The sequence below is a fragment of the Ictalurus punctatus genome, chromosome 1, assembly GCF_001660625.3.
Source record: "Ictalurus punctatus breed USDA103 chromosome 1, Coco_2.0, whole genome shotgun sequence".
Classification (NCBI taxonomy): Eukaryota; Metazoa; Chordata; class Actinopteri; order Siluriformes; family Ictaluridae; genus Ictalurus; species Ictalurus punctatus.
Window position 1 is genome coordinate 22713736 of NC_030416.2, and position 27862 is coordinate 22741597.

Consider the following 27862-nt stretch of genomic DNA (forward strand, 5'->3'; position numbering starts at 1 on the left):
ATGCTTAGAATAGCTCACAATCTAATTGGGTGGAGGTAAGATGGTCAAAATTGCAAAGCTGTGTAATGTTGGTCAAGAAATTTGATGGTCACAGTTCAGGAGATATAGACCGCAATGCAAAACTTTAATCTGTTGCGTTATTTCAGGCTGTGAAGAGCCCAGAGGTGCAAAAACTTTGATACGTTTTGCACCATCTGGTAGTTTAAGTACTACTACTACTACTACTATTACTACTACTACTATTACTACTACTTTCTTCTTCTTCTTCTTCTTCTTCTGATTATTATTATTATTATTATTATTATTATTATTATTATTATTATTATGGAACATGAAACAACAATAACAATATTAAAAAGACTAATACAGAAACAACTTGGAGCATCCTTGTTCTAAAGAAACACATTTGTATAACCCCATGTCATGCAAGGCTAGTTTATATGAATGCAATTCTGTTGTAAACAGTGCAACCTCAGTAACATGGCTGAGCCAGAGCTCGTTAGAGAACTCTCCTGCTCTTTATTAGCCAATGGCACGCACCCTCGACTAAACACACTGAACCGGTGCTAGGATTTCTCAACAACTCATAAGGAAAGAGGAAATTCATTTGATTATGGGTATGGCTCCTTTGAAGTAGCTCACGAACTTTGAATTATTTTTGACATGGTACAAAATCCAGGTAACAATTTGGAACCTCTTAATAGGGGGCTGTTATTTCCGACTTTCCAAGTGTGTTATAATCAATGGCCAAAATGCACCATATGTTAGCATAGTTACCAGATTCAGTTTGATTTTGACAAAAAACTACTAAATATGTTTAGTATATGTTTGTGATAGTTTACCCAGCTGAAACCCAAATGTCAATAATCATATGGGATCTTATATATACAGTCTGTAACTGTGTCAACTGATAAACTAATATTAGTTTAATCAGGAGCACTGATCCATCTTTATTACAGTGTAATTTCATTTAGTCGCTCAGGTCTGTTGCTGTGAATTAGATTGAATCAAAGAGAAAATGGATGTGTATTAAAATGAAAGAAGTGAGGTTTTGTTTTTCATAGCTCCTTGGGTCCAATATGGAATATGATGGAAGATGTGTAGTTTCACATAAAAATCTGAATTCAGTTATTTCTGTAGGAGGTCAGTGCAAAAAAGAGGTTTATTTTTCTCAAATTCACCACAGGAACAGCATTCCACCTATGAGTCCAGTGCTGTTTTTTTCTCTTCTGTGTTGTGAATGCGTGTGTGTGCGTGTGCTATTGGGGTGGGGCCAGCTCCGTCTCCCGCGTGATAGAATTGCACTAGATGGAGTTGGATGCAAACTCCCAGAGACAGAGCGAGAGAGAGAGAGAGAGAGAGAGAGAGAGAGAGAGAGAGAGAGAGAGAGAGAGAGAGAGAGAGAGAGAGAGAGAGAGAGCTAGGCTCTCCACACACAGCTGGATGCTGTCCGGCTTTTAAAAGGGGATTTATGTGGAGCTTACTTTAGAATGACTACAGAGAACTGCACAATAAACAAGACCTTTTTAGGGCTGTAAATGCAGCTCAATTGAATTAGGAAATAATTACAAAATATTTATTTTAAAAGGTGATCATTTTTCCACATTTGCAAATTTAATTTAATTTTTTTTGCACACCTTGCTTAATTGTTCAAAGGGGATATCTGACAAGCATAAAAGTTTTGGGTATAAATAGGTAAAAGAGCACTAATGTGACATATTTGTCCCATTCCAGCGTAAAGAAGTAAACTATATCATTTGAAACCTAGTACGGATATCCACACTGTCTACTCTGAGATCCTGTTTGAGAGAGAATGGGTCTCCTAGCACACAACAGGTATGATGAACTACAACTTTCTTCTGTATGTATGAAATTTTAATTAATCAGAAATGTATCAGATCTCAGAAAACTGATATCACTATGCTGGACAATTTGGCAAGGTTGGATTATGCTTATTCTTTTTATTCTTTTATTATACAAAAAGACATATGTTTCACTTATTTGTAAGAAACCTATAGTCTCTTGAGATAAACGATCAGGTTAGACAAACACTGGTGTAAATCTAAGTTATGTGAATGTAATGTAAAGTGAATTAAAATATATAGGGTAATATATATTTGTTTTCAAAACAAGCTTTATTATAAAATTAAAATTCAGAAATATCATGTTCTCGAAATAATGGGCTAATCTTATTAGACACAATGGTACGTGTGTTTGCCTGTTTTGGAGGTTGTGTGTCAAGTTGAAATATGAGACAGCTTAAATGACTCCATCTGAGACTATTAAATATCCTGTTTGTTTTAGGACATACTCTATAATTTATTCTCCTTTATGAGTTTTGAAGGAGCATGCACATTTAAGGAACAGCAGACTGGGAGCTGAGGATTTATTTTGGCACTATGCACTTGACCGTGTTGATCTGCCTGTTGATAAGAGGAGCTGTGAGCTGGAGGACAGACTTATATCATTCACCTTGGTCTCTCACTCTCTGCCCCGACCTCAGTGGTCAGCATTAAATCTATTACTTTTTTTCAAGTAAAAGAGTGAATGCTGAAGGAGAGGGAGATTCTCTTTTTGTTTGTTTGTTATTTATTTAACAAATGCGTGCTGCTTTTGGCTAATTTTGATCACTTTATTTGTGGATATTAAATGTTAATTTTCTGTTTGCATCCCATTCTCATTGTACACCATACTTCACTTTTGCTGGTATTTTGCTAATATTGGCACAGACAATGTAACAAGCAAAGTTAAGAAGAGTAGAATAAGTGAAAAGTGAAATGAATATCATGAGTGTTAAATTTGTTTTTGGCAATATATGCAAAATACAGTGTGCTGTACAGTATGTACCGAACAATGTATGCAGAGAGGACAGTACGTTTAAGGTAACCTTTACAGTTGACCTTTATGCATCAATTTCTTGTTAGATATCTTTTTATAGAGACATCTCAAACATAATTGGGTTGAGACAACTGCTAAAAGCAGAGCCAGTATTTCCTTTAAGTGCCAGTGTGGCTTTTAACTTGTCGTACTACTGCGGATAGAACAGACCAGACATCTACTTTACTTTGTTCTGTGCTTTATTACTGACTGTGTTTACAGCCTGTTTATTGCCCTGGTGTTTTCATTCATCCGCCTCAACTTGCAGTTGAATCTAGTATTCAGTGAATTATGAAGGTCTGTAAGGGTTTTGGTACTGAAATGGAAAATAATGCACAATATACAAAACAAAAATAGGGCAAAGCTGGATCTCCTGGATATATTGGATTTACTACACATACTCTGGTGTTTACGGCTTATATTATTACACAGTTGAAAGAATAGATTATTTGTATGCTCTCTTGAAGTATCTCCCTTGTTGGCAGCTCTCTTTCAATGCTACTTAAATAATTAATAAATTAAAAGGACTTACAAAGCGAGCAATTTAATCTCCTGATTGTTGGATGAAGGGTTTCAGTTGCTAGTCTCAGTTTGTTATTTGGGTGAAAGGAAGCAGTGGGGAAGAACGAGACTCCCATCTATTAGATGCGGAAGCAAAGACAGAAAGAAGTTGAAGAATGCCTCAATAAGACAAAGCCGTCTCTAAGCTGCCTTATTAGGAGAGAAATAAACATTATAGTATGACATTTCCAAGTAGATTAAAATGTACCTCTCGCTCTTTCTCATGAAAGTTTAAAACTATTCATAATCGTGTTGTTTAAATGAATCTAACATTTCCCTTCCCTAAAAGACCAGTTGGCTTTTTAGAATGCTGGAAACTATCTTGCATGATGGCTCATCTCTGGAAGTCTCCTTTGTCTTTTGGTTCCAGGGCGATGGCATATTCCCGTGTCAGACATGACACATCTCTCCCAATTAATATCTTCAGCTTAGCTCTCAAACAGCATGCTCTGAGAGTTTTTGGCTCATGCTAATAAATATGAGGAAGGTGTTGAAGACATTTGTCTAATATTCATCATGAAAGACAAATAAACATTGAAAATACATTCTCTGGGGCAGAGGAGAAGGTAATGTTGTGAAAATGATAGAACCTTAATAACTTATCCTTAGAGATATTCATCTAATGGTTAATGTAGTCTGTGGATATATGTTGGTCAATGTCTCTGTGTATGTTAGCAATCACATTTTTGGCCACACTATCTGCTTTAGGCAAGAGAAAGGGAATGTGGCTTTCTGGCTTTCTGAAGCACTATTCCATTGGATATGTTTTAGGAAGTAACTTGATACTCCCCATTTTTACCAGTGTGACGTTCTGTATGAATTCTCTGAAGTGATTAATTAAAACACCTGCAGGTATAGCAGTATATACAGTGGACCTGGGTTCACTTCAACAATGCGGTTTGAATCTAATATGTTGTTCGCATGCTACATGTTTCTCATTTTACAGTAGAAATTCAAAGTGTTTAGCACAGAGTGGAAGGTACATTATTAGATATGGTGAACAAGGTTGCTTGTGACTCCAGTCCACTAGACATCAATGCGGATATAATTATATCCATTTATTATTATATCCACCTTTATGTATTTTAGTATGTTCAGAACCAACATACAGTATGCTTCCTTTACTTTCAAAATGATGGTATATCCAAAGGAACTGTGCCCTAATATGGCCCTAGATACCTCCAGGCATAAAGTGCCTCTTGCACAGTTTCAGACTAGATACCTATTTCCACTTGAATTTGAGAAACAGCTTTTCCAAATTTCTGTTCATCTTTCTTGTATTGAGTTTGGGTTCATTTGATGACTGACTCTTGATGTTTCTGTCTTCAGAGTGAAGAAGACATACTTCTGTGTACTCATTCCCCCCCTACCCCAACCCCCCCCCAAAAAAAACAAAAAACAAAAAAAATAAGTAAACATGTTTTTTACTCTTGATTTGTTAAAGGGCATTGACCAAAACTATTTGTGGCATTTGTTTCATGATGTTATGACTGCTACACTTGAAACACAATGCATTCTATTGCACTAAATGATGAAAAAAACAGCATTATGAAAACAGCATTATGAAAGTATAACATAAAACTATAGATTGAAATATACAATGTATCCCAAAAGTGTCCAGACATAGGGGAAACACTTTTTTTTTGTTTAGCAAAATGTAACTTTATATACTAAACACCCTTTACACGATTGCCATTTCTTTGTAAGCCCACATGGAGTCACAGTTTGGCAACAGTGTTGTGTGTGATGTGCTTGCCATGTATCCTGTTAAAGTCCATCACAACCTTTGCTCAGGTAAATATGAACAAAGAAGGCTGTGATAAATTGTCTTTATTGTTTAACCTTTTGATATTTTGGTTAAAAAATTCACACAAATACACTGTGCTCATGGATATCAAACAACTGCAAACACAACACAGGTTTATCACAAAAAACGTTCTTAATTTCAACTGGAATGCCTGATGAGGTTGGAGAATACATGGTAAGGGATCTGAGAGCATTCCTCCATACAGAATCTCTCTAGATCCTTCAAATCTCGAGGTCCACGCTGGTGAACGCTCTTCTTCAGTTTACTCCACAGGTTTTCTATGGGTTTCAAGTCAGGGGACTGGGATGGCCATGGCAGGACCTTGATTTTATGGTCAGTAAACCATTGCTGTGTTGATTTTGATGTTTTGGATCATAGTCCTGCTGGAAGATCCAATCACGACCCATTTTAAGCTTTCTGCCAGAGGCAGTCAGGATTTCATTCAATATCTGTTGATATTTGATAGAGTCCAGGATGTCATGTATCCTAACAAAATGTCCAAGTCCTCTGGAAGAAAAACAGCCCCAAAACATTAAAGAGCCACCACCATATTTAACCGTGGTCATGAGGTACTTTTCCATATGGCTACCTCTCTGTGTGCGCTAAAACCACCTCTATTATTTATTGCAAAAAAGCTCTATTTTGGTTTCATCTGACCATAGAACCCGATCCCATTTGAAGTTCCAGTAGTGTCTGGCAAACTGAAGACGCTCGAGAGTAGAGGCTTTTTCTTGAAACCCTTTCAAACATTTTGTGGTGATGTTGGTGACTTGTAGTTTTGGAGACTTTCTGACCCCAAGATGCAACTAACTTCTAAAAATCTCCAGCTGTGATCCTTGGAGATTTTTTGGCCGCTCGAACCATCCTCTTCCAGGTTAATTCATAATACTTCCAGTTGACTGGAACTTTTTTGTTTTTATTTTATTTATTGCTCTGATGGTGGAAATGGGCATTTTCAATGCTAGTGTTATTTTCTTATAGCCACTTCACATTTTGTGAAGCTCAACAACCTTTTGCTGCACATCACAGCTATATTCCTTGGTCTTACCTATTGTTATGAATGGCTAAGAGAATTTGGCCTATGTTACCTCAGATTTATACCCCTGTGGAACAGGACATCATGGTTGATCAATTTCCTGTTCCTAGTCATCCAGGTGTACTAACAAAATGTAAAATATCAATGGGAATATACTTATATGAAGTGTATTTTTCTCATATGAATTCATTGGGGTGACAATAATTATGGCACAATTATATTTAACAAAGATTTTTTTTGATAAACCTGTGTTGTGTTTGCAATTGTTACATTTAAATGAGAGCAGAGTATTTTTGTGATTTTTTTTTTTAACAAAAGGGTAAACAATGAAAACAATTTTTCACAGCCTTCTTTGCTCATATTTACCAAGGGTGCCAATATTAGTGGAGGGCACTGTATGTATGAAGGCTTTTGGGGCACCCTGTAGATTTGGTTAACATTTTGTGTAAGATGCAAGCATTCAAGAGTGCAACTTAGTCTGTCAAATATTCGTAATTTAGCAGTGAGCTTAACAGAACACTTTTTCATGGGTGACTTAAAAAAAAAAATCTCCTTAAGTATTTAAGTAGCTTAATGTTCATGTCTAATGATGTTTTTCTACCCCTCTACCACTCCTCTCTCATCCATTTCTATCTCTCTCTCCCATGGCAGGGCTTGGCACTGACAGATACACTGTCACACATAGGAGTGCAAAAGCTCGCTCCATTTTTTGGCACTCCCCCTCCTTCTCCTAGCATCTCTAATAAGACACATGCTCCTGGGCTGGGCTGTTCACTCACACCAGCCTTTCCTGGCTTCTGCTGCTACGCATTACACACTCCTTACAGTCCTGCATGGCTTCATGGGTGGAAGAGTTGTGCCCTTTCTGCTCACACTTTCATCATCTCACCGTCTAGCTCTACAGCTGAGCCCAGCACTGCACACCCAATTCCCTCTCATCTTTACCCTCTGCGTTATGGCTTGTGCCCTGGGTGTGTTTGGATTTGCAGCTGTATTACTCCCTGCCCAAGGAAGGGCAATCCACAGTGGGCAGTAAACAGATCCACCTGCCTCATCTTGGTAAAGGGGGACACCTCGCCACATCCGTCTGCCTGCAGGGGGAGTGCCAGCACCGCTGGGCAGCAGGGACTATGCAGTTGGGACTGCTGGCGTTGGTGGTGGTCTTTCTCAGCTCTATGGGTTACAGCGACAGCCTCAAGATCCCCAGAGGAAGGAGGCAGAGACACAGTGAGTCATCACATCTGTGTTAGTCTCATTTGTTCTTTTTCTTACAGGCCGTCTCTCGGTCTTGTTTAGTTTTTAGTTCTGTGCTTTTAGTACTGGAATGATTGGCATAGCAGAACGTTTGATTATCAAAAAGAGGTGTAAATGCTACATGACAAACTACAACTAGGATAATATAAGATCATAATATATAAAGTATAACTGTTATAATCAGCCGTGTGTGGTGTCTCTGTCTCTCATCACAAAGTAGTGGTTGGCTAGTGCTACAACACTGAGCTCTATTTGTTAATATAACTGCAGCTAAATGTAAATATATATTACATTTGTTTATTTTAAACACATATTGTTTGCTCTAAAGGTTAGTTTAGTTACAATTTTTCCTCTTCAAGTGCCTCGACATTGGATTATGTTAAGCTTCTTGTAGTTACTTAGAGTGTGTATCATTCAGTTAAGAGATTTCTGATGTATTATTATGAATTGGATAAACAAAACTTTTCAAAATATATATAGTATTTATAGTATTTGCAAGCATACATAAATAGATGTGACCACAGGATATTTATGGATAGTGTTTCTGTTTAAAACCTCCAGCTTTCAGCAAGATCATGTGCACCTGCAATGAAAGGCTTGGATACAAAACTGTAGCATTAGAATTAAACCGTTTTTATTGTGGAATACTATATTCCAGTTTGAAATATTATACAAGTGACAGTTCCTTCTATGCTGTCAGAGCTTTTATGTCAAATAAAAGAAAATTCCTGATAAAGATTTGCAATTAAAAAAAATAATAATAAAAAAATCAATGCAATATTACAGTTACTGTATATTTTTGCAAAAAACACAAAAAACTATCAGATTACAGTTTTATATAGAGGATAATCTCTATATAAAAATACAGTCCTTGTATAAAAATGTCAGTAATATAAACTCACTAGAGAGTGATAAAGATAATTAAAGAATTGTGGCTTAGCAGAACAGGGTCTTGCAATAGTCTTGTATAGTTTCAATGGTCTTGCAACTTCTAAAAATAGGCACTAAAGTAAGAATACATGGACTGATTTCTGTGGCTTGTTAATTAACAACATACATGTTTCTGACATTACCACTTTATAATACAAAGTTATTGGATAATCACTTCCTGTGCCACAGAAGTTTACAGGGTGAAATAAATCATAAGCCATATTCTTTCAGGACGGTTCTGAAAATTAATGCAGCTGACCAACAAATATGCCTAAAATCCATGACAACATTTCTTTTAATATTGTTCAATCAATTTTATATACGAAATGGTTCTAACTGCTATTTCACAACACACTATGCTACTAGCATAATGTTAGTACTTTTGGCAAGCTGAAAAAGCCTGAATCAGCACAACACAACATCTACATTTTGTCTGTGTTTTGGTAATAGCACAGACTGCTTATGTAATTTGTAATTCTGGAAATCATGTCATATAAAGTATTTATAGTAGCATCAGATGGGACATAAAGGGTTTTTCAAAAATTTTGACTAATTCTATAATTCTCTTATTGAGGGGACTTTAAAATGAAATATTTTTTAAAACTTCTTTCTCCTTTTCTAGTTAAGGTTAAATATAACATACACCTGCGTTTAATTAAACATTTGCCTCAAATTCTAATATACTGTTTCAGAAATCTTATCACATAATCCTAATAATTATTGTTTTCTTTTTTCAAAATAAAAAAAATTCATGGGACTAAACTCCTTCTCATCTTGGATTGTAGCTATGTCACCAAACTTTTGCTATTTCAACCAACTTTCCACACATAGCATTCCTGAAAAATCTGAGGTTTGTGTGCTTTCTGGCCAGAACTGACTTTTGGGCCAGAATTGTTTCAGTTGTGATGTCCAGCTAAGCTGATCAAGATTTCTGTTTTCATTTAAGGAGAAAAGATGCAGTTTATTTGTCCTCTGTTCATCTATTAACTCCAGGATAGTTGGTTGGTTGGAGTTGGTTGCAGGTTTATGTTTGATCAATTAATATGTAGATGATACGTAGATGAGACATAAAAGGTACTCAAATTTTGTTCGTCATACTCAGATTATGCTCCCATTCCCAATCTGCCAAGAAATAACCTCCTACAGTACATAGGTGGTCACTGCGGTCTTCCTTTGTATTGTGTTGAGCTAACCAGTATTCCATAAACTCAATCCAAACAGTGATTTCACGGAACCATCTATCATGTTAGTTCCATATTTGTTGTTTCTCCTGAGTTTTTCCCCCGCTCTTAGCTCAGAGGGAGGGGAAGGAATGCAGAAAGAAGAATGCCGTTGTGCTTGATGAGACTCTGGACCAGAAATGTAAAGGGTCCTGTAGATCCTAATATGTTCAGACTCATTTCAATTCATATTGATTTGAAAATTCTGAGGCATGATTCTGAGTTTCATAGGCGAACAGTATGGCTCCCTTGGTTGCTATTTTATTATATATTTTGTTGATAACTGGGAAAGAACTTTAATCTCTGGTGGTTGTTTTTTATTGAGGGGCATGATTTATATTTATGTAACGAATCTTTAGAACACAAAGAGGAACAAGGAGAATGTTTTACACAGATGTTTTTCTAGATCTCAAAGGTTTCAGCACAATTTCTTCATATTCCTGTGGTTTTCTGGCCGTATGTTCAGTTTTTACTGCTTCTACTGCCTTAAACAGTTGTAAGTATGAGAAAAAACACAACAGGTAGAGTCCCTGTTGGTTGTTAGTCCCTGTTGGTTGATTCAAACACTGTGCAATCTCTGTATGATAAAATTAATTTTTGCTAAATATTGTGGGATAGTGATTTCTTTATCATTATTAGTACTGTCAGAGGTATGGCTTACTGTGTGCATGTAACCCCATGCCATATTACAGAGGTCACAGTGGGCACAGCTGATTCACAAGGGTTTATTTTTGACGCTTTTACCATACACTTTATCTTTACCAGACAGACTTGCTGATGAATTGCACTGAGTGTGTGTATATTTAGACCTGAGAGCACATAGGACTGTAAATCAGTGCAGATGACCGTGGTTTTGACAGCAATTGGCCCCAAAAACAGGATGTGCATTTTGTGTAATCATTTATTTATGCTATTGGCTACAGAGACTAACATTTTTGGACCATGCTAGAAAAGAAACTGCAAGCATGTATGCATGAAGGACGAACGTGAGCATTTGCGTGAGGTTCTCCATTGGTGTCAGTTATCAGGTTCCTGAGTGTTTGTATTCCTGGAATGATAGGAAACTGTATCTAATGAAATGACTGGAAGAAAATAGAATTGGTTTGTGATCTCCTCTCTTTCATAAGCATGCCGATCTTGTTACTGGAATTGTTGTGAGGGCTGAGTCACTGTGTTCACCCGTGAGGGTTGTGATATCAATACCTGATTTGCAATATACTAGTATGAGATGTCCTTCCAGAAATATGCACGCTTCTTTAGAAAAAATCTGTTCAGTATTTGTGACAGGCTGATTCAAACAAATAGTATAAAGAGACATAAACAATGTTGTTTTACTTTATGTGATATTTAAGTGTGCTCTGAGTTGAATTAGTTACAGACATTAACATGTGTAACATGATTAATCACTGCCAGGTTTATTGCCTCGTGCCCTTAAGCACCTTTAAGGGAAAAGTCAATATCTTATACTCCCTTAAAAGTGCTTTAGGCCATGAGGCAGTAAACTTGGCAATGATTAATCTTGTTACACAGAAGTTAATGTGAACATAGAAGACTACCTTCTTTACTTGTTTTTTGAATAGTCATATTCATGCCTATAAAATTAGCATTAGAATAAGAATAATTAGATTTAACATCGAGGAAGCATTTTAATAACATTGCAATAATATTCTATCCTTTGTTTCTATCTCCATTTATCTGATTCTGTTCTGTCTCGGCCCCAGCAGCAAGTACCGAAGTGCCGGCATCATGCTCCAGTGGCTGTGAAAGCTGCTCTGAATACAATGGATGCACAAAATGTCGACCACGACTTTTCATCCTCTTGGAAAGAAACGACATCCGTCAGACAGGGGTGTGCCTTGCTACTTGTCCTGTTGGATATTACGGCATTCGAAATCGGGATGTGAACAGGTGCACACGTGAGTATTGCTGTGTTTTTTAAACATTATTCTGGAGAATCTATCTGATCTTTACAGGAACTAAAGAAACATTTAACCTAATAGATTTAAGCTTGGAGGAACTAGCAGTAACTGAAAGTCTGCTCCAAGGCTTGTGTTTCCTGCCAACCAGAGCTCCACCAGTGGCATTAAATCAGTGTGTCTTACTGAGCCAGTGATCTGTTTTCTCTTACTTTGTGGGTGAAAAACAGGAATTGGGGAAAAAATCAAAAGCAAAACACTGGTAGGATACTGTTTGTCTGTCTCTGTAAGGATGTCTATATTAATATGTTGGCCTGTAAATACAGAGTTCATGCAAGTTCGCCAAACTGACCACATTTTTGTGCTCAAACATTTAGAGCTCTCTGTATTTTTTAATGACAGTTGGATGTTACTTTTATTCTATCAGGTAATGTTACATTAATTGAACTTTATTATTATTATTATTATTATTATTATTATTATTATTATTATTATTACAGCTTCAAGCAGAATTTTTGTGGGGCCAACCACCCAGACTCTATGAGCTGCACATTCACAGACGTGCTACAATTTTTGCATAAGCAATCACAAGAAAGCAGAGCTATAACTTGGCAAAGAGATTCAAGAATGATTTGTAGTTTCACAAATTTGCCAGTCCATTATGGGAGAATGGTTTTGAATATCAGAGTTCCTTTGATAAAATTTGTTTCGACAGGTCTTGTGATGTGATGTGAGCCAAATTTGGTGCAGATTGGACACAAATTGGAGAAGTAGCAAATTGGCACTGAGGTGGAAGCATTTTTGGCTTGTTATGTTAACTTTTGACCAGTCACTGGCACTGTCATGAAATTTGTTGCATAATTTCAGGGCATGGTCATCAGGAGGCCTACCAATAATTGTGCCAGTGTGCAATGTCGTTGCCAAGATACAGCCTCACTTCCTGTTTGGTGGCTTCACTGTCAGAAGTGTTGGCACATTATGGGTCTGGAATATCTACATTCTTTTGATACATTTTTCTAGTTTGCTCAGAATATGTTGTATGCCTAATTTGGTGTTGATTGGACATAATTGGACAAAACAGTTTTTGATAAAATCCAAGATGGTCGACAGAAAGTACACTTGAATATCAGATGTTTTTGTGAATTCAGTTCAACATACCCCAAGGAATTACAGGAAAAAAGAATGGTGAATTTAGCACAAATTATATCAAATGATACAAGGAAAAAAAGTAAGTTGTTACAGTTCTTGACCACAAATTGATATTGTCATGAAGCTTCTTGATTACAGGGTGTGGTCCTGAATATACTTATCAAGTTTCATGATGCTACATAGATGATACATTGCTGAGCTTCACCCTGGTTTTGAATATTAAATTTGGAGGAGGAGTAGCAAAAATGGCACTTAGATGTAAGCATATATAGCATGTTATTATAAATATAAACAGTAGGTGGTGCTGTCATAAAAATAGTTGCATAGCCTCAGCTCATGGTCCTGAAGATGCCTACCGAGTTTTGTATCATTTAGCAAAGTTGTTGCTCAAATACAGCCTCACATGTGGTATGGCAGCTTCGCTGTCAGATTTGTTGGCCCAACTTGGGCAAACCATTTGGAATATTTAAAATTCTTTTCATAACTTTTGTGAGGCTTACTCTGAAGATAATGTGTGCCAAATTTGGTGATGACAGGACAAAGTTTGTAGGAGAAGTAGAAAGAAACAACTTTTGAAAAAATCCAAGGTGGCGGAAAATCTAATTAGGGATGCCTGACGGTTTTGGACACTTGGTTCAAAAGTTATGACCATAAACATACTTTTAAACATAATTAGGCCCAAATTTGACCCGATGGTTGCCCTAGAGTGTTGGCAGCACTTGGCCCAAATTTGGTCAGAATGTTCCTGAGACCCTTCCCAATCAGTGTGCCATTTTTTTTTTCACCAGATTATGCTATGAGCTGCCATAGACACCCTAGCCAGAACAAGAAAAGACGAAAAAAATAATAAGAAGAAAAAGGTACAATAACAATAGGGTGCCTATGCACCTTCAGTGCTTGGCCCCCTAAAAATAATAAATATTTGATGTTCCTGTGGCTGAATTATTCCCATGTTAAAAACCCCCCCCAAAAAAACCAAAAACAAAACAAACAAACAAACAAACAAACAAACAAAAAAAAACAAGAAAAAAGGTGTCCCTTATGAATAGATTAATAAGAACTCATTATTAAGATAAATTGAGAGGTTTTAGCCCTTGTCCAATTGTAAATTTCATTAACCTCTTCCACCTTTAAGTAGGGGCATATTTTGATAGCCACTTAGTGTGAAATACAGTTTGTGCTCATTATATTTTGTTTCTGGAAGAAAATGATGGCTTTTGTTTTGCAAGATACACTCTTGCATCACATCACTTAATCTATCTCAGATGTCAGATGTTGGTGTGATTAAGCTGTTTTCTAAATGGTCATTAAATGTAATCTCAATTCAGACGTGACAGTGAAGGGTATCAGCCGGCAGTGTTTGTGTTTTAAAAACCGAAGCTATGGTCTTTCTCACAGTGTAGGTAATAACTCTTTTCCATAATCCTTCATACCAGCAGGATCTCACAGTGGCATTATAAGAATTTTCTTTATTCAACCCATGAAATATACAAGTGATTAGGGTTAAGGTGTGGGCTGAATTTAGTTTATATATTAATAGGATCAGTTATATTAAATCCAGGAAAATTGTTTAAGTTCATTAGAACCTCTGGAAATTTTAGGAGCTTTGGTAGTCTAGACAGATTTGCAGGTGGGTTTGTTAAAATTTATTGTGTCCACAACTGTGGTTTCCCATAAACATTACTATTCAAACTACTGGAATTGATTTAATATGTAATATTTCTACTTTAACTTGTGCTTTTAACTCACTCTTGTTAAAGAATTACAAAATGGAAAAAAATACTGCACATGAAATTTGTTTATTCTGATGGTGTCAAAGGTTCATGTAAAATATGCTTTAAAAGACTTGCACTGTTGTGCTGAATTCAGTCACAGTGCATGTTTGGCTTCATTTCAACCTTGCTGCTTTCCTTGTCACATTCACTGGCTTACATGTTTTAATTTATTTTAATTAAATCAGCTGCTTTTATTGAGTCTCTCTTCTAACTCTAACAAGACAGGTTTTCATGCCAAATGTCCAGACCATTCAATTCTCAATGGAATTTATTTTACATAGATCATAAAACAATCAAGTGTTTGAAACATTTTAAAATCTTGCCCGATGTTAATTTGGTTTACTATTTTCATTCAGATAATTGGGTACATGTATTTAACATTACGTAACATGGCTGAATTAAACATTTACTTTCCTGTAATTTTAGGATTAGATAATAGTGATGGTTGGGAAACACATACTAGTGTTGTTGGTAGGTGTCTGTTTTTCATTCCCACTGTGTTCATAATTGCCCCCTATTTAAAAGCAGTTTGGATGTTTGACTATAGAAGCTGAGCTTGTAATGAGTGCAAGGAGCTGTACACACTTCTGATGTGCAGGACTCTTGGACTGGATTTGTTCAATTCACCCCTTCTAGTTGTTAAGAGGGGATGCTTCTAAAAGGTTTTGGATATTATTTATGGTATAGCTTAATGCCAACATATATCATCTCCCTAGATGAGTGTCACCCCGCCCCATTCACCAATAAATATTCCAACAGCAGTTACTCAGTTATTCAGCCTGGATGTTTCACACATGATGTTTCTAGAATAACCTAACTTCATCTCAGGAAGGGTGAAAATATACAGTCCCCTCTGAAAGTATTGAAAGTCAAGGCCAATTCTTTTGTTTTTTGCTATACAATGAGGACGTTTTGGTTTGAGATCAAAAGATGAATATGGGACAATAGTTCAGAAATGTTAATTTCCTGATAGTTATTTCTAAACATATTAAACAACTTAATACATGGCACTTTTTGTTTGGGCTAACCCATTTTTCAAGTGATCAAAAATATTACAACATGTGACTGACAGGTATTTCTTGTTGCCCAGGTGTGCCCTGTTAGATTGATTGTTTAAACAGTTAATAGCTCTGAATGTCTACTCTTGGTTTGAGCCCTGGGTTTAGCCTCTGGCAACTGTATTTGTTGTTCAAAATGATAAATCTGAAAAAGAAAGAAACACTGGTGTACTAATAACCATCAAACAGGTCAGCCAAAGAAATCAAAAACAGTTTACAGAAACACTGTGAGAACAGTGAACACCCCCCTCCAAAACAGCAAAACAGTGACATCACAATCTCAATCCACAGGGCAGGGGTGAAGGTATCACACTCTACTTTTTGAAGAAGACTTTGAGAGGAGAAATATAGAGACCTTACCACAAGATGCAAACCATTCATCAGCAGTAAGAATGGGAAAGCCAGATTGGAATTTGTGATGAGCCACAAAAGTTCTGGAACCAAGATTAACCTCTACCAAAGTGATGGAAATGCCAAAGTGTTCAGAAAGAAAGGACCTGCTCATGATCCAAACCATACAAGCTCATCATTCAAGCATGGTGGAGGTAGTGTCATGGCTTGGGCTTGCATGGCTGCTTCTGGAATGGGCTCACTAATCTTTACTGATGATGTAACACATGATGGTAGTAGCAGAATGAATTCAGAAGTCAATTTATAGAGGAATGCATCCAATCTAATAGGAAGGAACTTCATCATGTAGCAAGACCATGACCCAAAACACACTGCCAACTCAACAAAAGACATCAGGTTAAGAAAGTGGAACGTTTTAGGCTGGCCAAGTCAATCACCAGACCTTAACCCAGCTGAGCTGCATTTCACCTCCTGAAGAAGAGACTGAAGGAAGAAACCCTCAAAACAAACTGAAAGAAGCAGCACTACAAAACAATCACAATAGAAAAATGCAACAGTTCAGAGATGTCAGTGGGTTGCCAGTTTGATGCAGTTATTACAAGCAAGGGATGTACAGCCAAATATTAAATGTTATTGACTCTAATTTACTATCTTTTCCAATACTTTTATTCACCTAAAAATTGGGTGGTCTGACACCAAACATATCTAGATGTAAATATCAGGAAATGAAAGCTGAAATTCTGGTCTATTATCTCATCTTCATCTTTTGAACTCAAACCCAAAGGTCTTCACTGTATACTATAAAAAAAAAAAAAGAAGAGAAAAAAAAAAGAATTGGCCTTGCTATTCCAATACTGCATATTATGTATCTAGAGGACTGTATATTATGTATCTATTTCACTCATCATAGAGGATAGATAGATACAAAGTATTACATAATATTAAACAGTTAAGCTGCTCCAGAAGTTTCCTTTAATGCCATGACTTTATTTATCTTTTTTTTTCAGAATGCAAAATAGAAAACTGTGCTGAATGTTTCAGTCGATCATTTTGCGCAAAATGTAAGGAGGGCTTATATTCATACAGTGGCCGGTGTTACCACAGCTGCCCTGAAGGCTTAAACACTGTCAACAGCACCATGGAGTGTGTAGGTGAGTGGAAATGTCAATCAAAAAGCTGACATGCATTTCTGATCTTTACATGTATATGTATATTCCTCAGCTGCTTCTAACCAATTCTCCTTAATGTCCATGTCATTTAATTAACAAAAACGAATGCAAAGACACAAGAATGCCAGGCTGATTTGATATGGTGTGAATGCTAATTGGTGGTAATCTCATATTTTAACCATTCAGTAAATTCAATCCTCCTAAACTTCGATAAAGATTCTGTCCATAAAAGGTTAAATTATAAGTTAGCTTTGGGATGACAACGTAGATAGTAGTATTGTAGATATAATATCACTTTCATATGAGGTGGTATTTGAGATTGGTGGACATTCAAGAAATGAAATTGTTTCCAAACATTGGGAAGGTAGACATGGATGTTGAAAGTACACAGAATGAAATTCACTTGGGATTCTCCAGTCTTTTTTAAAAAGCATATCCAACTCGCATTATTTTATAATATCACCTTTCCTTCACTGCAAAGCAATCATGGTATTGGCAAAAGAGGAAGCCTGGTGGAATACTCTGTTCTCCTTTTTTTCCCTGTGGTTTCTCAATCACCAGCAAACGGAAATTTGGAGAGAGTCCTGCTGGATGATAAGGGCTTTATTGATTTGTTCTGAAAATTGTTCTGTCATAAGCAAGCAAACCCAGTGCTAATAGTATTACTCTCAGAGGCTGAGCTCTGGCTCCCCCAAGATGCTTGGCCTTTACATGGAGAGCTTTAACTCCTAAGGTAACATTTTGGCATCAGCCATGTTGTCTTATCTAAATCAATACTCATGAAAACCTCAATAAGAACAAATGTTCAAATTTAATCTGCGATTGAAAACAGCTGAGAATACATGGAATGCTTAAGCAGAGCTTGACAGTGTGTCATAAGGTTGGCTAAAAACAAAACCTGCCACAAATAATCATAACAAAATTTCTCCCATTTAGTGAAGAGAAATGAGACTGTGAGTGATGCTGGATATTACCAATCTGAATCTCTGCCATGAAGTCCATAGGGTTCATTGATATGTTTTCCTCAATATTTGTTAGAAAACCCTGACCTGGAGCTAAGGCACTGAGTCAACCTAATACTGGAATAAAATAAATGTTTGCCCCTCAGGAACAAGGCCTATATGATTCACGTTATCCTTGTTATTCATTCTAGTGCGATGTGAGCTGGGTGAATGGAGTCCATGGGGCCCTTGCATGAAGAAAAACAAAACATGTGGTTTCAAAAAGGGCAGCCAAAGTCGTAAGAGGGAGCCTACACAGCCCCCTAGTCCGGCCACCATCAGTTGGTCTGCATCTCTTTCTACCTGTGCTCCTGAGACTGAGACACAGAAATGCAGTGTGCAGAAGAGGATCCCCTGTGGAAAAGGTAAGCCTTGAGGGAGATCTCAGAAAACATGAAAACTCACACAAATATGAAGATATGAATTTAGCTGTAAGACTTGAAAAGCATATTTAAGACTGAACCCTGGCTTCCCCAATCAACACAAATATTTGCTTTCTGAAACTGTAAGAGTTCAGATGTATATCTGTTAGCAGTCAGCACTTGTAACCATGGCCACCTCCCCAAAGACCCACAAGTATCCCAAGCATAACTCCTTTTCCATAAAATGGGATGGCGCAGTAGAATATTTTTACACATTGTAACTTGGTCACAGCATCCATAAGCTAATTTAAATTTGTGAATATAAACAGTGAGCAAACTGCAACACAAATGAAGATTCTTTAAAGATAAGCTTGGTTTTATAGTTTTCATGTCAGTGTTTTCATAGAGATCTAAGAGATGTAGTAAAACTATCTAGACCTAAAAGCAACTTTTTATGTAACTGATCCCTCGGTTCACCTTTCTTGCATTTCAGAAACTAAACATGTTTTAGTCATTTTTCACCACATATCTTATTTATACTTTGAAGAAAAGAAAAAGATATTGTGCATTTATATGAAAATACCACCTTTAATTTGTCAGTTTGCTATAGTAACAAAAATAACACACCAGTGCAATACATCAGCACTTTTACAGAAGGTGCTTTGATGTTTTTGACTTGGACCATTTATTAACTCATAACTTTTGCTTGACGACTCATTAACACATAACGCACTAGTCTGCAACATTACATAAGTTTCTTAATCTTTTATTCTTGTCGGCTGAGGAGCATGTTCTTCGGGGGAGAAGTGGGCTCCATGCTGGACCGGATATGACAGCAAAATCTGAGAAATGAAAGGCAAATTTACACTGCATGACACCCTCCTTGTGGAAAGAATTTCAACCTTGGGTCCATAAGAATAATTAACAGTGAAATATTATAAACTACCCCATAAAAGTGTTACCGTGCCTGCCAAATTTCTAAACTTGGTGACTACTTGTCGGAAAGCGAATGGTAAGAGACAGCGCCATGTTGCTCAGATGGGGCTTGACATGTGCAAAGCATTTGTTTGCAGTTATTCTTCAAAAAAATAAAAATAAAGTTCAGATGTGATAATTTAGAGCTGTGTCTGTAATTTTCCTCTCCCACTTGTACTTTTTAACTCAGATTTGCGGTGTAAATATGGGAGTAATCATTCTGTTCCGTAAATTAATGTGTAGATTTTTCATTTGTGTAAATGTGCACCATGGGTTAAATTAGCAAGGCTGTGAATACATCTGCTGCAATTGGCTGACATGGCTGCTGTAAAAATCACAGGGGGGCAGCTCTTGTATAACATCAGTGATTTACTGGTCTGCAGATCTCACGCTTTGTGTCGATTTGGCTGAGCTCTCACTCTTTTCCCTCCCTTTCCTGTAGCTTAATAAATAGGTTTGCACGAAAACAGAATTTGCTGAACGAGTCATTGCCTTTGTCAAGCACCAGTGTTTAGGTTGGATTGAGGGGAGCTGTAATCACTGCTGTCATAAATAAATAGAGCCCCATTAGTGCTTTATCAGAGGTGAGCTAATGACTGTCTTACATGCTAAGCCTGAGGCTAGGATTCCACTCCTGCTTAGTGATGGGGCATTGCTCTCTTTAAACTCATGTTAGCCCGCAAATAATCATTATCCGAATCTAGGCACATTGGGAACTTATTGCTACTAAATTCCTTTCGTGAGTAGGAGTGTTTTCTGCACAAGTGAATATTATTACAGAGACCCTATTAAACTAGAATAAGTTATGCAAAACACACATACATGCCCGGAACGCAGCAGGTAAGCAAAGTGGCATGAAAATAGCCCAAATAATCACACGCAATGTCTTATTGTTTAGTTTTGTGCCACTATCTTGTTCTACAATCAGAAGTAATTCACATCGTTATGGATTTTGTTGCAAAAGTCAAACTCCGTTAAATGGTTGCATGTTTAGAATTGTACTGCCAAAATTAGTTTTTAAAAAATAAAACCTGACTACAGTATGAGATCACTCTAATGTCCAGTCAAGTTTTTATCATGAAATTAAAGAGATTAAAGGTAATCATATTTTACATATTAGAGTTGAGATGTTTACGGAACATGATAGACAATCATAGAATAATCTTATTACATTGTGTGAAAGTAATATTAATTTCACAAAACAACCTCGACAAGGAACATTTGTATGAACACAATGGACCATATTCAGAGATGGCAACAACATAACGAGTACACAAGTTATGTCAATATGTCAATATTTAAGTCCATATTTATGCATTATGTGTTCAGAAATGGGTTAAGCACCTGCAGTGCTTAATTTGTAAATTTGCAAATTTGTAAAACTTAATAGCAGTGAGTAATCTCAATAATAAGGGAAACATTTGTCAGTTGCATATTCTATCAGCTTATGGGCTGTTACCTCAGTTAGCTACAACATTTGCCCAAAAGCACTTCGAAAACAAAGCTACTTTTCATACAGTAAGCGTACTTACAATAAACTAACATTAACTGCACAACATAATCAAGAAAAAATCATCTTACCCAAAACAAAATATATCAGAAAGCTGTCATGTCAGTGTCCTCCTACTCTTCCCTGTGTCCCTTACGTATCCATGAGAGCACAAATGTCTCGGGATTGAACTTTGAACGCGGTGGACACACGATGTTCAAAAACATCAGAGACGAGATGGCTTGGATGAGAAGGGATCCACGCTGTGCCCTACAAATGCGATTGATTTTAGATAAACCCTGCTTGCGCTCCACTCTAGATCGGTGTGGTATTCACAGTAGCCAACAACTGCCTCAGTCCTTCTGGAACTTTTTGTCTATTTGAGTGCCTGTACTCCCTAAAAGCACAGATGATTGTACATGGACTGTTAACTGTATTTACGTCTAGGCAGTCAATCTTACTTTCAATGCCATGCACATGTTGACAATGTTTAGCCTCGTAAGCGCTTCTAAAAACCTTCCATAATCAGGCTAGCATTATCACTGCTAGTCGTGGGAACGGCCACCAAACTGCTTCATCTGTGAACTACTGCTGCTCGCTCTCTTGGACTCTTGCCTTTTTAGTATTTTGTTTGCGTTGTTAAAAATGCTGGTAATGATAACGGCTTTCTTTGTGTCATGACACACTACAATGCATGCTATGTGACTGTAGGCTTCGCTTTGTGATAATGAATTCAGGTGAACTTTGAACTGATTAAGTAATGTGAAAGATGCTATTGATATTCCATTAGCAATATTTGAGAATTTCCATTGGCATTTTTTGTTGCTGTTATGTATTACTTTTGGTGAATTAAAAACTTAAACTATTTGTTTTGATAATATTGCTGCGGGAGACTGTATATCCATCTGCAGAGATGCCGGATCCACATAAAAAGGTGTGCTATATTTTAGAGGTGCCGGTTCGTGTTCCAGCAGGATCCGGCTCAAATTAAGTTCTGAGCACCTGCTTAAATCGACTTTCTATGTGTGCCTTTGAAATTATGCAAATAGAAGCATCTGAAACAGGGCTTTATAATAGCTTCTAGACCACTGCCTTTAAACACAAGCACTTGCTTTTAAGCCTGAAAAAGATCTGGGATTAAAAAATGCAGATGGAAGCAGGAAATAGTGTTTTTACTTTGCTGTCAAATACTACTATGATGTAACACATGAGGAATCTTCCCAGGTTTGACTCTGGATCCACTCTGACCCTGACCAGATGAAAGTGGTTAATGAAGATTGATTGAATGAATGAACGAATAAATAAATGAATGAAGGATAAACACAAGAGACAATTTAAAAATGAAAAATAAAAAAGATGATATTTGAATGAAAAAATTACAAGCATTGAAATAAACATCTAATTCTGCATGTGTCTACTATATTGTCGGCATATTGGCAAATTCTGAAACAATTGAAGTGATTCATGAAAGATCAGGGCATTTATAAAGATATGCACAAAAATCCTAAATGTAGATGCATGACTGTTTCTTACAAGTTCCTACAAAAGATTTCTAAAATGCCCATATGCATGAAATGAGAGTAGGCAAGCCAAGCAGCACAGAGAAGTGCTGGAAAGTGCTTCTCAACAGGACATACAAGCCTAAAGTCAATATAAAAGAGTAAAAGAATAAATGGTAATAAATGAGTCAGAAAGAAGAAGTGGTTGGCCAATTATACCAATGATTAAATTTATATGAATGGTACAGTCTGGCATCTTGCATAATCGAATCTACTGCAGGTTCTGAACGTGAACTGTTAGCAGAAAAATGACATAACAATTGTAATTATATTTTAAAACAGTTTTTATATTAACTCTGATCACCTATAACATTAAAACCACTGACAGGTGACGTGAATAACATTGATTACCTTGTTACAATGGAACCTGTTAAGGGGTGGGATATATATGTAAAATTGTAAAAATTTTACACACACACACACACACACACACACACACACACACACACACACACACACACACACACACACACACACATTATATATTATATATAATTTTACAAAACACTGCAAAAATTGTTCAGAAATGGTTCGAGGAACATGACAAAGAATTCAAGGGGTTCATTTGGCCTCCAAATTCTACAGATCTCAATCCAATCAAGCATCTGTAGGATGTGCTGACAAACAAGTCTGATCCATCGAGGCCCCACCTCACAACTTACACAGGACTTAAAGGATCTGCTGCTAACGTCTTGGTGCCATATACCAAAGCACACCTTCAGAGGTCTTGTGGAGTCCAGGCCTCAAATCATCAGAGCTGTTTTGTGTATGGTGACTTACACAAAATTAGGCAGGTGGTTTTGCTGATTGGTGAATATGAAGAATGAATACAATTTAAGCTTAGTTCACACTACATGATTTTAAGCCCGATTTGCAAGTCGTAGAGCTCGCCAACAAAAACCCTTTTTTGGTCAGTGCTCGCCAATCAGAAGTCGATCTTTATGTGTCAATGACGCATCGTTGACACATCGCCGAGGCATTGGTGACACCACACAGATATTTGGCATGCTAAATCTCTGGAGCTGTCGGGCAACTCCACATCCTGTGGTGTGAAAAGTGTCATCACTGGCAGTGATTGCGGCGACAAGCTATAGCCCATGAGAGAGCAAGACATGGTGTGAGGTCACTGTGAGAAAGGGAAACCCGTGAAACCTTCTTTCCGCGAAACAGCCCTTTCATTACAAAACATTTTTTATTCACTTCCAACTCTCTGTAGCGCACACAATCCCTGCTGCCTGCGTGTGCTAATCCATTCTTTCACCCACTTTCTTTGTTTGTTCCTTTTTGTGGTTTCTTCAGCACAAATCATGTGTAAACAGCTTGCATCGCTTGTTTCTGTCCTATGTCCATCTTCAAATAAACAATTCCTGTTTCGCATGTGGTTTTCGCACAATATATCCGTGTCGCTTCTCACATGTGTTTTCGTGACAAAACGTAGTTTGGATGCCAGATAGAGTCGTCGGGTGGCAGAGTTGTTGTCAGATCGTGTAGTGTGTCCCCGGGCAATCATGTAGTGTGAACACCACAACGATTTCATGACTCCAGATTACAAGAGAGCAAGTCGTGTAGTGTGAACAGGACAGCAAGCTGGCGACATAGAAAGTCGTGTAGTGTGAACTTAGCTGTAAACAGTGATTGTTGCTACTTAGGAACAAGCATTTTGTATTTAGATGTTTCAAACTTTTTTTAGGAACTATGTGTGTGTCAGTCTGGGAAAAAAAACATTGGATGTTGTGATGGTCGAATTCTGGCAGACAGCCAAAAAAGGCAATTTAATGGCAAAGTAGACATTTTATGCCTGTAGCATACTTTGACACCAAGTTTAAGAAACTATAAACATATTTCACCAAAACAACATTGAAATGTTTTTCATTTACTGTTTAATCTTGCCTGAGCTATCTTCCTACAAATATCATGTTGTGCAAGAAACCAGTTTAACAACCACAGTAGTAAAGAGATCTAAAACTGTGGTAACTAAGTGTTATTTCCTCACACAGTGAATGTCATGCTTTGATAAGTTTTGGATAGCTATGTGCTGTAGTGAAATGGAAATAAACCTAACCAATTTAGTTTGTAATTAGACACCTGCTGTCAAAATGTCGGTGATGTGCCTGCACTGCACTAGGAATGGAATCTGTTTTTTTCCTCCCTTTTCATTTTGGGGGAAATCAGAAATGAAAGCTATAATATTACTTATAAAATTCATAAAATACATGCAAAAGAGAAACATATTTCATTTCAGGGACGTATCTAGTTGTAAAAACTAATGTATATTATAGAGTAAAAAATGGTGAATGGTGACCATGTGAAGAGCTTTCCCACACATATGAATCAGTTATAAGGACTTATAAGTTATAGGTATGTAAAAAGCACTGATCTGGAATAATGACCCAAAGACATTCATGCTTCACACCCTTATCACTTAGAGAAAAGTAGATACTGTTGGTTCTTATATAATGGTTTTGTGAAAACCATTCCCTACCACCAAAGTCAGCAGCCTGTTATCAAGACACAGAACAGACAAGTTGTTTTTGGCTATGTACGATACAAGGCTTTAAGATGAAAAGTACACCCGGGTTGAGGAGTACAGAGTGGCTGTAAGTCTCATGTCATCAAACGTAGAGCAAATGCTCTCCAGCCCCATATGAGTGTTGACTTGGTTTCCAGGGAACATCTAGAATCACAACACTAACTTCATAACAAACATCAGTCAGCACAGAAGCTCTGACTTCTCTTTACAGTAGTGCTAGTGAGGCTGGGGCCTGTGCTCCTTCCCCCGTGTATTTGACCATTGAAGTGATTCTTGGATCCTAACCAGGCTGGTTCAGATGTTACAGTGTGCATACGAGTCTGCTTCTACATGTGTGACTTTTGAGCACCATTGTAATAACATTTAAAACAGTTAATCTCAGACCTGCTGAATATGCTACGTTATCATAATCAGGCCTTTCATCTATGACTTTTCACATTCACACTTGCTGTTATTTCCCTTTCTGACCCTATGACTCTGAAAGACTTTCTAATGGATGTTTGTACTGATGAAGTGGTTATGCACTTAAAATAAGTGGCAGATGCATACACACACAAAGCTTTGTTGGAAGAGAGTGTGAGAAGGATGACTGCCGGGAAGTAGTAGGGTAGTAGGGTGTCAGGTTCTTGATTATTATAGTCTGGACCACAGTTTTGGCTTAAAGGCTGCTGTTGTATGTCCCTTGTCAACTTTGAACTGTGCTGTCTTGCATCATAATGACATTTAGAAACTGGTGTGCACACTTTCTTTAGAAACAAAGTTCATTATAGTAAAAATATTTTACATTTGGAAACATGTCAGTTAATTAGACTCATGCTTGACTAATATATAAGTTGTTTAAAACAAATTCAGGCAATAGTAAATTAAGTGCTGTAAAGATGATTTTTTTGCTTGTCTTATTCAGGAGACAAGGGGACAACGCCTAAGAACCAAGGAACGTTAAATGGCAAAAACCGTGGTCGAGACTCAAAGGAAAGTAATAAAGGGGGAGGCAAGAGGAAAAAGGCCCACAGTCCAACTACTACTGCTCCATCAATGATAACAAGCACCATCACTTGACCTGAAAGTGGCATATGGTGGGCCAAAATTTGGAAAGATGGTCCACCCTGAAAGGCTGCTGAGTGTTACTTAATTGTGACACTATCAGACTGATGTTGAAAAGGAATAATAATGCTGCTGCACATTCATGAAAATGCTCAAAGGGAACTGGAGGATTGCTGCAATAAGTAATAAAGTATGTACTGTTTATGTTAGACATAGGGAAAAGATGTTTCTTTGTGCAATTGGAAGCACTTTGAAAGACTGCCCTAAAATGAAGGATTATTCTTTTGTAAACAGTGTTTTGTGGGTGAAATGCTATATATATGTCCCGCTTTTATATTTGACTAAAGACTTCTATGCTCACATTATGAAAGACACTTCAAATGATCTCTTCCTTCCAAACGCTGACTTATGCACATTTACAACACATTAGCTTGTTGCTCTTTTCCAAATCTTACATTGATTCGTTTTCTTGTGTTGGCTCTGCTTTATTTTGTGAAAAGTACCAATCAAAAGCGGGAATCGATACACTTCTTCTCGTTATATTTCTGTTGTATAATGAACCCAAAGAAAATCACTGGAACTAATTTTTGTTTTTGTTGTAAAACTTTGTTTTTTTCTTCTCTTTTTAGAAACATTTTGGGCAAAATGATTATAAATCAGCAAAAATAAGATGTCTAAAGACAGGACAAACCTAATCCTTGGTTTCTTAGGCAAACATTTTTCACTTCTAGCTATCTTTGTATAACAAAAGACTGATCAAAGAGAACAATAATCCACACAAACAGAGTAATGAATGTATGTTTGATTTGGCTGGGAGCAGTGAGCTGTGTTTGTGTTCAGACAGAAAGATGGATAAACATTGTGATCAGAAGAGTTTGTTAGGAATTGCATCTAACATACACCTGTATTGGGTCAGACTATGGGTGTGTGTGTGTGTGTGTGTGTGTGTGTGTGTGTGTGTGTGTGTGTGTGTGTGTGTGTGTGTGTGTGAGTGAGAGAGAAAGAGAGACAGAGAGAGAGAGGAGGCAATAAGAACATTGTATGAGCACATTATTTCACTAGCATTTATGCACAGCACTTCTACATACCACATGTCTCATCAGTTATTATACATATCTTTACAACAGGTTCAGCTATATTTAGCAAATAATCCATACAGTTCAGACATATACAGCACTAACAGAGAAGGCAATGCTCTAGCACATAAGTGATGCATTTCTACTTACACTGAGTTTTTGTAGTAAATTTTGACATAAGAATACTGGTTTCTTTAGTAGATACTGAGCATGGACATTCCTGTTGTGGTGTCTTACTGAAATTGTCTACTTCAGTGTATGTTGATCATGATTACTTAATACAATATTAATACAGTATACCTTATGTTATTGTATATCTTATTATTTGAAATTCCTGCATAAAATAAAATCTAGATATTACATTTTGCAAGATCACAGTCTTCGAGTCTATTTATTCTGCATGGCCACATACACATCCAGTTTCCTTTCATATTATATTATATTATATTATACAACCCCAATTCCAAAACTATTGGGACGCTGTGTAAAATGTAAATAAAAACAGAATGCAATTTTGTTTGCATAAAAAATGAACGATTTGCAAATCTCATAAACCCATATGTTATTCACAATAAAACATAGAAAACATATCAAATGTTTAAACTGAGGAAAGGTACAATTTGAAGAAAAAAATAAGGTAATAAGAATTTGATGGCTGCAGTACGTTTCAAAAAAGTTGGGACGGGGCAATGAATGCCTGGAAAAGTGTTTCTAAAAGGAAAC

At 36.9% G+C, this 27862-nt stretch overlaps 1 protein-coding gene across 3 annotated transcripts; it reads left to right on the plus strand.

Moving 5' to 3' along the window:
• The first annotated feature begins 1378 nt into the window (after window positions 1–1378).
• On the plus strand, window positions 1379–27511 carry rspo1 (R-spondin 1). Of its 3 annotated transcripts, none has more exons than XM_017486544.3 (7): window positions 1379–1588; window positions 1735–1836; window positions 6933–7508; window positions 11407–11601; window positions 16942–17085; window positions 18257–18469; window positions 25924–27511. In XM_017486544.3, the coding sequence occupies exons 3-7, from the start codon at window positions 7412–7414 to the stop codon at window positions 26076–26078; spliced, it is 804 nt and encodes a 267-aa protein (XP_017342033.1). In that variant the 5' UTR covers window positions 1379–1588; window positions 1735–1836; window positions 6933–7411; the 3' UTR covers window positions 26079–27511. The 3 variants fall into 3 exon arrangements, with proteins under 3 accessions (XP_017342033.1, XP_017342103.1, XP_053538898.1); XM_017486614.3 differs by having other exon boundaries at window positions 1381–1588; window positions 11410–11601; XM_053682923.1 differs by lacking the exon at window positions 1379–1588 and having other exon boundaries at window positions 1597–1836.
• The last annotated feature ends 351 nt before the right edge of the window (window positions 27512–27862 follow it).

What these genes read in the sequence shown, in the direction of transcription:
- rspo1 (XM_017486544.3), top strand. Translation starts at nt 7,412, where the DNA reads ATGCAGTTGGGACTGCTGGCGTTGGTGGTGGTCTTTCTCAGCTCTATG. An exon ending in AGGAAGGAGGCAGAGACACA is followed by an intron (nt 7,509 to 11,406) that starts GTGAGTCATCAC and finishes TCTCGGCCCCAG; the next exon opens with CAGCAAGTACCGAAGTGCCG. An exon ending in GGATGTGAACAGGTGCACAC is followed by an intron (nt 11,602 to 16,941) that starts GTGAGTATTGCT and finishes TTTTTTTTTCAG; the next exon opens with AATGCAAAATAGAAAACTGT.